Source organism: Alosa pseudoharengus, unplaced genomic scaffold (assembly GCF_046254945.1).
Source record: "Alosa pseudoharengus isolate Yale_2024_CS ecotype anadromous, Long Island Sound unplaced genomic scaffold, YU_APseudo_1.1 YU_APseudo_1.1_scf_19, whole genome shotgun sequence".
In the NCBI taxonomy this organism is placed as follows: domain Eukaryota; kingdom Metazoa; phylum Chordata; class Actinopteri; order Clupeiformes; family Clupeidae; genus Alosa; species Alosa pseudoharengus.
In genome coordinates, this window is record NW_027468657.1 from 31998744 (window position 1) to 32009841 (window position 11098).

General features: G+C 39.2%; 1 protein-coding gene across 4 annotated transcripts in view; it reads right to left on the reverse strand.

Annotated features, from left to right (window-relative positions):
- Positions 1–10234, reverse strand: part of klhl4 (kelch-like family member 4) — a 30018-nt gene extending 19784 nt beyond the window's left edge. The window contains exons 1-2 of one of the 4 annotated variants that reach the window (XM_076292383.1): positions 10135–10234; positions 4858–5428 (exon numbers count right to left, since the gene is read on the reverse strand). In XM_076292383.1, coding sequence (XP_076148498.1) covers positions 4858–5288 — 431 coding nt within the window. In that variant the 5' untranslated portion in view covers positions 5289–5428; positions 10135–10234. Of the gene's footprint in view, positions 1–4857; positions 5573–6044; positions 6699–10134 lie in introns of those variants that run through there. The other 3 variants (XM_076292384.1, XM_076292385.1, XM_076292382.1) reach the window with 3 other exon arrangements.
- Positions 10235–11098: the final 864 nt, after the last annotated feature.

Here is an 11098-nt window from a genome sequence, read left to right on the forward strand (position 1 = left end):
AGTGGTTGTTCATATTTTTATGCCTTACATGGAATAGCTAAAATATGTATATGTCGGTTGAACTAAACTGAATGTGATATTTTCAATGTTTTCTTAGAACTAAATGAGTAGCACATTATTGTTATAGTCTTTGTTTACACAGCTACTCCACTCATATTAAACAGTGCAAAACATCAAATAACTCTTAATGAAAGAGTGCAGTTTTAAGAGTATAACCAGAATGCATGGAAGAAAATAGCAAATGTGTGTGAGGGAGAGAGGGGTGGTTGTAATAAAGCCAGGAGCGAGAAAAGAGAAAGTAAATACTGTAATTTCCAAGATGTAATTTTAAGATATTCTGAAATTACAGTTTCAGATATAGTGTATATTAGTTTCATTCTTGGTTGGTGTAATGTACTTCCATATAAATTGGTCTCTGATGAAGGTTTCGCCACCCTGCTAATATCATCCTGATCATGAAGGAAATTATCTGTCCATTTGATTCACCCACTAGTTAAACTGGTGCCACAATTGCTACACTAGAGCTGCAAGTGCAAGCAAGGCCACGAATCCCCTCTCAAAATGAGCCCACAGAAAAGGCAGAGACAAGGAGATTCCTCGGACTTGACTTCTCATTCAAAGACAGTGGGATCAGCCTCAGTGGAGAGCCTGGGCTGCTCTTGCTCCAGAGGGGGCAGGAGTGAGGCTTTCATCTCGCAGCCCTGCCTAGTTTGCCTTTGTTAGTATTTCCAAACAACAGATAAATAACTTCACGGGGGAGAGGCGATGGGGACCCCCAATAACCAAGATCAAATTTAAATGCTAGCCACCACCAGATGCAGAGAAATATGAGGAGGAATATGTGGTGCTACAATGTTTGTCAGATCCTTGAGTATGACTCACATGGACTGTAACAGAATGAGCTGCTGGTTCATTGATAATTTTATAGTCAGCAGGTCTTGCTTCCCGCTCTAATTGGATGGTGGGGCGATCCGAACATGCTGACATCATTCATATGCATAACTCAATGGCTCTTTTGTTTTAAACAGCTTTTTTAGAGTGCTTCAGGACACTGCAACCAACCAAACAATGCATTAATAAGATGGAAGGATAAAAGTGTTTGAAGTCATTAAACTTCTAATGCCTCAACCATTATTTTTGACGCATGGTGTTATATAACAAGAATGTCTTTGTCTGGGCCACACTGTATTTTGGCCAGGTTGGCATAGAAAAATCTGTCTGAAGCCTCAACATGTTTGTTTGACCTCAACTTAAGTACAGATGACTCATATTTGCCAGTCTACAGTAATAGGGGTTTTAGAATGATTAGTTTCTAGAAGAATTTGCTTCAAGACAAAATTATAAAGGTCACATCTCCCCAATCACTCTCACATTCTCTGCTGATTAACTCACTCTCTCTTGCGCTGTCTGTCTAATTCATGGAGGGAATTATAACATTGAAATATGGTGGCACACTGACCTCATGCTTCAATTGTTATGAAATCCAAAAACCAACATTTGCATCTGATGCTGTCAGGATAGGGCACAGAAATATTCTAAACGCAAGCACTTGGCATTTTCAACCATTGCCATGGTGATGGTGTTACTAGGCTGAGTCCAAATTAATTCATTGCCTGAAATATTTTATTCATTACGTAGTATGATCAAATTTGGCTGCCTTACAGGTTTTTAGAAGAGCTGCTGCATCTGGAAAATCAAGCCAGCTGGCTCGAGTTGTTAAAAAAGGTGATCACAGTTCACACCTCAGAGTGACAAACACACCAATCTGCTTCTTTTCTGGAGGCCTCTTTTAAAAATGAGCAGGGATCTGTGATCTGTGAATATCTAAGCTCATCTGGGCTTCATCTTTCATAAAAAGAGGGCATTAATATATCAAGAAATTATTTTCTGTGGTTATACCACTGCATGGCAACCTGCTGCAGGTAATTACAAGCATATTTCACTGACTAAATTTAGTTAGTCAGATCTCAAAAACACTACGAGTCTTAAATTGGTAATCCGTCCTGCCTTTTCCAACATTTGGCAACAATCCATGTTTTACAATCTGAACACACAATTTTGAATACGGTATATCACATGCACCATCACTCACTTCACCCTCACTTCAATTAACACCCATGTGTGCCAAATTGGCATGCAGAGACAATAATACATTTCACCGTCAGATTATTTCATCAAGAATGAGAATCAGTTTCATTTTCACCCTGTGGACAGCACTGCAGCGCGAGGACCATATTAGGCTTTGATGAAAACATCATCATCACACTGCTTGGACACCCTTGGTGTCTCTGTGCATCTCCTCTCAGAGGGCACCTTTTGCATGCCATTTGGAACTGACTTCAATTATATGTTGCCTGTAAGGCTGCTTTGCCCCGAATTGGAGCAATTCATTGAATTCCATTGCTATTTAGTTTGCTTTTACACAAAGACTCCTGCATAGGTGCATAGTCATCTTCCCACCTCTGTATTTTTCTGTTTTTCAGAATAGCCTGTTATGATGCTATGTGCATGTGGACAGTATTCTACCCAGTATAATATTACATACAATTGAAGATTTAATGATATTGACACAAAATGTAAATCTATTTTTGGTCACACCATGTTTCACCCATAATAAAAATAACATACATGTGACGCTATCATCTGCATTTCAAAAACTGTGGCTACCAGTGACATCATGCCACTTCTGTCAAGCATGTGCAAAATCCTACACCTTAGGTGAAGGACATATTACAATACCTCAAATATAGCGCTTAGCCCATTAATACTGGCCCAGCCTCATTTGCCATTACCTTGAACCATTGCTTATAGACGAAACTGCAGGTCAGTATTTACATGTAGGGTATTGACCTTCTCATCCATTAAATTAGAATGAGAGCTACTCCTTGAGAGGAGGGTCAATAGATACACTGTCCTGATGGACACCAAGATTAACATGTGTTTCAAGTGCAGAAACCCTGGTGTAATTGCAATTTCATTAGTCTGACTTTATGTATAACACAAATCTGCCATGCCTATTCTCAACTAAGATTGTACTGAAGAAATGCAAAGGTTAGATATGCCGTGAAATGAATAGTGAGGAGAAGAAATTTGAATTTCATATTAACAAGAACAAATTTGCAAAAGAAATATAAATGTGCCTAAATTGTCATTTATTGCATCAATAAATCTCAGTACAACCAAATCTACAGTGGCTACAACACAGCTCCATACAGGAATGTCATACTTTATGAGCAGGGAAATGTGCTTCTACAATTGTCTGCATTATTTTGGAAAGCAACATTTCCAATAAAACAATCTAAATAATGCACTGCACATGACAAATCATGAATGAACTCTTAATAACATGTTATCTTGTACGATTCTTTCACAGTATGCTTGCAGTATTGCAGAATTCGACATCCAAATGCTATTACGTTAAAGTACTCAAAAACTTTCAGTGACCTAAAAACAAGTACCATCTGTGTAATTCAATTAAATTATGTATAGTTCTGAGCAATGTGGATAAACTAAGCTCATCAACCTCTCTTTAGTGAGGCAGGATATGTGTCTCAAAAGAATGCTAATATAGAATATACAGATATATTTTATATATATATATTATTTATTTATTTCATTATAAATTACACTATTTTTGTAATGCTTAGCAGTTCTTCTGTTTTGCTTATCAACATCCAGAGTGCTTATGGTAGTAATGAATGGGTGTGTATAGCAGGGTCATATTGTGCATCATGTTCATTGACAAGGCATTTCAGTTTGCATTTTCCCTCAGGCCATTTCACCCAAAGCCTATCTCACATGACATCGCCTTTTAGTGGGGTCACCCATGACACTTCCTTTCACAAGACAGCCTGTTTACTTCCTGCCACATCTCAAAATGAAATTAGACTGGACAGAAGTACATTTTTACAGATTTCTGTAACAGTCAAGGCACTTAATGCTCAGATATAAAACAGCCATAAGAGCTGAGAGAGTTCATAATCTCATAAATTTCTATCGATCCTGGTGAACAAATTAAACTCCCTCCTTTCACTTGTGCTCCACAGATAAATAACATTTCTAGCATGGATAATTCATGCTTTTGCCCTTCCCAATTTTATAGCGCCTGCGCCAGTACTCTCTGATGTAATGCTGTTCTTCCTGTAACATTTATAACTCAGTGGATGAATACGTTAAGATGCATGGGGGGGGGGAGAGAAACCCTGCTGCAGGTTATAAAAATGCAGTCGAGTTACTGACAGCACTCACAGCCCAAAATATCGCAACTTCGTATTTGAGTTGTCTGAAAACAGCACAGCGCAAGCTTGTGACCGGCTAGTGCTTGCAGTTATGCCGTCTGCTTGATGAATAATGAATATTCAGGATATGTTCGAGGTCTGTATTTTTACCCCGTGCACTATTTCACTGAACAATTCCCAGGTGTGCAATAGAGCCGCTGCTCCTGTGGAGCTGATATGAAACCAATAGCCTCAGAACACATTCAGTGACTTGCTTTAATAGTGCTCAGTGGGACCAAATATTATGTACAGCAGACATAAATGATAGCAGCCCCTTCATTAGTGAGTTCAGTTTGACAGGCATAAGCACACTTGTGTTAAGAGTCATCATAGTACTGTTTATATTTAATACTAGTACAAACTTGATGTACGGCACCATTCTCAGATATACAGAATACTGCTTTTGGTGTAAATAGTTTTACAGTAGGCAGAAAGGCTCAGCAACCAAAGTTGAGAGTATCAACTAATATTTATATATATTTCTTTATTTCTAGCATTCTGAGTTTGATTTTCAGAAGTAGTACTCTTATAGGTGCTGGCACATCAGCTTCTGTCTGCTCAGTTCTACATGCGCGTTTACCTTTCTTTTGCTGCTTCCTCCAGAGGGTCTGCTGGGATGTTCTTCACATTCTCCTGGCCACTGGTAGCGTCCTCCTTCCTGATGCTGGTCGGCGAGCTGGACTTGGGGAGCTCGTCTCCGCTGTGCAGGTGCTGTATGATGTTGTGTTGTTGGTTCCATGATTGATGGCTGGGTCTCACGTAGACAGGCGTGGGCCCGGGGGTCGGGGCCAGGATGCTGTGCGCCGGGCTGTTGGCCTTCCGGAGCGCCCCTCTGTCCCGGGCATGACTCTTGAGCCTGCCCTGCACAGGTGTCCCCCGGTGGTCGTGGCCGCCGTCCGGCTGGAGGAAGCCGCCGTTCCCCGCGGAACTTTGCGAGGAGTGACTGAACCAGCGCCAGCGCAGCCGGAGGATCTGCTTCACGTCAAACTCCTTCTTCCCCGACACAGACATCCCGTTCTCAACCAGTGGCGAGGCAATAACACATGGAAATCCCGGAGACAGTGGAGGCAGAGGCGCCCGTGCCGTGAGTGTCAGTGTGCGCGCTTGCTCGCTTGCTCCTCCTCTCGCGTCTTGGCCAGGCTGGCTGGTCTCTGTGCAGGCGGTAAAAAGGAGAAAGAGGGTGCTGCTTTTGTCTGTGCCAGAGCCCTTTTCCCTTTTTTTTTCTTTTCCTCCCTCCAACTCTCACAGCCACTCCTGGTGCTCAGTTAATGCACATGCATGATACACTCTCCCCTTTTCTCCCCTCCCTCCCTCCCTCCCTCCTTCCCTTCTCCTCTGTCTCTCTCTCTCTCTCTCTCCCCCTCTCTCTGTGTCTCCTGTGCACCGCGCACACACACACATACGTCCACACAACCCTCCAAAAAAAAAGAGAGAGGGAGCGGAAAGGAGAAACCCAATGCAAGCCCAACCCAGATTCCAGTGCCTGACGACGCTGAGGCACTCTTACCAGAGGAGGTGGAGTGGCATGCTGACAGGATGAGGAGGTCAAACCTTAAACAAGTAAGCCATGCAGTACAGGAAGGAAGGCAGCCAACAATGCCAGAGCTAGCTATCTCCTGGTAGCAGTGTCCTCTGCTGCTGCTCACTCTCTCTCTCCCCCCCTTCTCTCTCTCCCTCTCTCTCTCTCCCCCTCTCTCTTTTATGTGAACACACATGTGCACACACACACACACACACACATGCACATGCATACACACACTCACATACATGCGCACAGAGGTATCCTCCCACATGCTCAGCACCGTCCCCACATCTGACAGGATCCCGGGGGAACCAGGCTCGATCTCTCATTGCAGGAAACCATGCAGAAAAATGATTCTCCCGCCATCATCCTCAAGCCTTACTGACAGCTAAACAATAATGAACCTCAAAGGAAGACTGCAATTTTTTCCGGCAATGAGTGGGGACCCTACTATTGTTTAGAGATTTTGCTGTCATTTAGATGTGCTTGCAGTAATGGCTTTATTAAAGATAATAATGATGCCGAATGTGTGACATTGAAAAAAGAAACGTTGGGCAGATTATCATTGCAAGTGATAAAAATCCAATACAAACAAACCACTGTTTTTGAGACACCTTCAGAGCTATTGTTAGTCAAGTGCTTTGTCTGATTTCCTCAAAGGTGAAAAATAGTCTGCAGGGCAAGAGCTAAGGGGTCAAGTCTTTGTACTGGTACCACTCATACAAAACCTTCATTTACTTCATGCTCCTCATACAGCAGTATCATATCGGTCTGTACCCCTCAATATTCACTGCCCACACTGTAAAGCATACATTATGGATTTTTGTTATGTTCATTGTTGGGTCTCACCTATAATCTTGTGTTACAAACTACACTGAAAAGGAGTACAAACAAACGCTATTGATGAAATGTATTAATGTATTTATAATAATAATAATAATAATAATATAAAAACATATATATATATATTTTAAAGAATGCTCAACATTCACTATGATAACCCTTCAAACTGCTCACCCCAGAATGTATTATCAGTAACCACCCATACTTTAATGTTTATATGCTCTGTGAGGAGATAAAATGGTATTATTCTGCACTGCTGAGAGTGTACGATTCCATAGTGACTGGTGGCAAAAGTAGATTTAAATGTGCCTTTGAGCATCTCACTCGATTCCTGGGCTCCTGCGGAATACCAGGGATTTCCAGGTCCTGTACCACTGATAGCGTGAATGATTTATTCATATGTTGTTCCTTCAGCTTACTGCTCCATTGTCAGGTCTCACAAATAAAAAGCGGTTATTCTATAAAAATATCCCATTTCCTATGTAGCATCACAGTGAGGATGTTGGATTGCTTTACTGCACAGTTGGGATAGACTTGGAGTGAACCACTGGCAAACTGATGTATTTTGAGTAGATCCATTGTACAGTGGCTTGGTCTCTAATCAGTCTGCTATTGATGTGAAAGGTTAACTGTCAAGAGGCTATATTTTAATGACATTATTTAAATGTAATAACCACCAGCATTAGCAAAGAAACTGTACAGGTGTTTCCCTGAAAATTTGTATTTCATTCACATTTTATTTCAGTTTAATGTCAGAATATCACCTGAAATAGCAGAATTGACTGTAGAATTGACTGTTGATATTGAAAATTCATGACGAAAGGTGTGATTTTGACAACTCTGTAGCATGATGCATTATTTAAGACAATCTATGCGAGGAACAGCGGGGTGCAGAGGGCACATGTGTGGGATGGATAGATTTCCCTTTGTTTTCTGCTGCATGGTAATGAACTTGCCTGGCTGGCAACACTGCCTCAATTGCCTTTGTGTCCTCCTATTCGAAACTGTCTAAGATTCATTCTTTCAGACAAATTTGTTTACTTGCATGTCTGTTTGTATATTTTACCCTCTTTATTCTCAATAGCCACTGTGGTTACACATCAACAATAAACAACACTTTATTTATGGTTAAATGTTATAGACAAGGGTTAGATTTGGCAAAGTAAAAAATGGTACGCCTTGAAACAACTACACCCGAGGGAATGTGATGAGACTGATTGCATAACAAATACTCTGGTGTGCCAAGCACAATTTAAGTCCTACCACCCATCTACCACATAAGAATTACATTCTTACATCCATTAGTCAGGAATCAAGCTATCCCTACCAAACCCTTTTTGTCTGGAGTATGGTCAGCTGTAGTTAAAGTGGAGAAGGAGCAAAGATCAAAGTTTTGATCATGAACAATTCATGACGTAACTTCTGATGTATTTGAAGTGTATTTTCACTTCTGGGCCTCCAAATACCTCAATCTAGGTTAGTTTGTACTGTATATAAGTTGTTTCATCCACCCAGCATCTGTTTACGTTTGCTTGTTTTAATATTTTCCTTCGCCTCTGATACAGGTTCGTTTTTCGAAACATATTGAAGACTAGTTTGATTGCTTCTCTAAAAAGCACAATAATAATAAATAATAATTTTCAGTGTTGTAATATAGGATTAACTAACTTATTGAAATGCAGGAGTGGTTATGTGTGCTTTTGTATGTATGTAGACATTCAGAATCAGATATTTTCAGCTTTTCATTCATAACAATGTCTGCAAAACATTTTTGATCAATTATGTTGATGTTGTTTTGATCAATTAGGTTACTTAAATAGAACAAATTTAATATTTTTTCTCAAAAACAATTATTTTTTTTATAATTGGAAATTGTTCTTGAATGGTAGGGTGCATTGGGGTTTTGATTCCTTTTGTAACCTACTCAGTATCACATCATTGACATATCTGTATTTTCCTGTTTTCAGAATCTGGTATCAATCCTACCTCCACATATCAAATAGATAGATATTAGATAGATAGTCTTTAATGTCCCCAGGGGATAATCGCTTTCACACATCACTCCATGCTGCACTGCAAAGAATGTGGGCACAGCACACAGCACACCACATAACACATGGCAGCACAGGTAACATAACACGTTAGTTTGTTTACCTCGAGGTGCCACCATGTGAAATATGGCTATTTTTGTATATATATTTTTTTTGTACATATATTTTATGTCAGCTATAGCAACTTTCCTGCTCATTGTCTATTACCTAGCTAGCAAGGTAAAGCAATTGTACAACTGTCGCCTAAAGTAGGCTATGTAAGATACTCATTGCATCTTCATTCACATATTGTACATGTCTCACTTTTGGATAAAGCTCAGACATACGCAATACCTCTAAACACATAATATAGAATGTTTGTGCTATCTTAATGCATCTGCTGAAATCAATGCAGAGAAATGTGTTGTTACATAGTGAAGTTTGTTGCTTGCTATGCAAGTAAATTGACTTAATCATTGTTAAATTTGAGAGTTCACTGTAATGACTGTGACATCTTATTCTTTCAGGTTATTCTAATGGCCAATACCCTCAGTGACTATTAATGGTCTTTAATTAGGCCCAAATTAAAATAGGGCTTATGTTCCTACTACACACTCATTATGTCCAGTGATCATGTATATTTAAGTTTTAAGTCTGCAACTCTATGACTGCCAGACATACAGTAGTCTAGTATACCTTGTGATTTAACTGAAATTTAATTCAATCATTATTATTGTAGATGATATATTTTTTATTATTATTAATAATACACTGATGAAGTCCCTATTAAACACAACATGTCATTGCCCACCTTTGCTAAACACATTACTATCCAACACATCTAATCTTTACTCTTCTTTGTTTTTCCTATAGTTTATTTTTCTTGGTTTTGATTCCACTGGCTTAACATTACTGACAAAGACATGCCACATGCATGACATGGTAGTTGCCATAAGGGCATGACCATGATCACTGACCTGCTAAATGTATTGTTTTCTGAGCCCTTCGTAATGGTGTAACACTCTGACTGATATGAATATGTTGCAGTAGCATATATTGTACTGTACTTGTACATTCGAAAAACAATATACAATTGTTTAAATGTTCAATTATATGTTATATAATGAATGTGACATGAAATGTCATTAATTCACATATGTAATGATGCAGCTATGTTGGTGAACAGCTCAAGTTTTCATGTATTATGCATGTACTGTACTTTCAGTCTGTACTCTGTCAGCTACCCATTTAGCAAATCAAGCTTTTACTTTGCTCACATTCATAGAACATATTGCCATCGGTCTGGAGGTCACAATCATCATTTCCAATTGATCAAACTTAGAAAACACAGGAAAAACTACTGAATTACATGCCCCATCATGACTATACAAACACGCTAAAAAATAATGTGTGTGTGTTATCCTATGCTTTAAGTGGCTGCTAAAATGTGAATTAAGCTTACCTTAAAATGTTTGCAGGGTGAGTTTATTCACATAGGTCCAGGATAATAAGCAATTATGCGTTAAAAGAAAAAAAGACAGAGAGGAATGAACAGTGGCACGTTTCTCTGTTTGGACCTCACATCTCTATTCTACTGACAAATATTTGCATACAAAAGAAAAAAAAATACTTTTCCTCTTGGAAAGGAAATTCCTGACAAGTTCCTTCCTTGACTCTAAGCTGAACAATCATTTTGAAACAACCAGGAACTTGGGTCATATCCTGTGTTCCTGGTGTCCCACTTTTTGAGCCATTTAATAGAAAGCCCACAACAACAATTCTGAATTAACTATTCATGGTTAGACACTTGCTCACAAGTACCAGTACATTTCTGAGAAAATAGGCCTACTTTTTTATATACATACCTGATGTATAATGTTAACACATCTACACCAGCATGTGTAACACTACTTTCTAAAATAGCTAAATGTATTTTATATCAAATGTTTATTGAACTAATAAAAGTACTGGGCATGTGTGTGAAACTGAGTGTCATGTATTTCAATTGGCTTTTATGTGTGGCCATTCCAGTAGCCACACAGGGGAGCTCCAGCATTGGCATTCTAACAGCATGACAACTTGCAGCAATCCTGCCATTATGGGCAGTGTCAATGAAGTCAGTCTTGCACAATATAAAATGAATTCGGAAAAAGAGAGTATAGGCTATTTTTTTAAGACCTTATGTCATGACAGTCTAGCATTATTATGCTCAGATAGGAGATGGTTATGCTCAGAATTTCAAAAAAGAAATACTCTTTAAGGTGATCTTTTTTCCATACGTACACATACAATATGAAGACTGAATAATGTTATTTTTGTATGTTTGTTTATGTTTTACCAGTGTGGTTCTCGTGCACAAGTGTGGTGTTAATATGGACATTTGAAGAAATCACCTTGTATCTTACATGTCTTACATGCGATGTCTT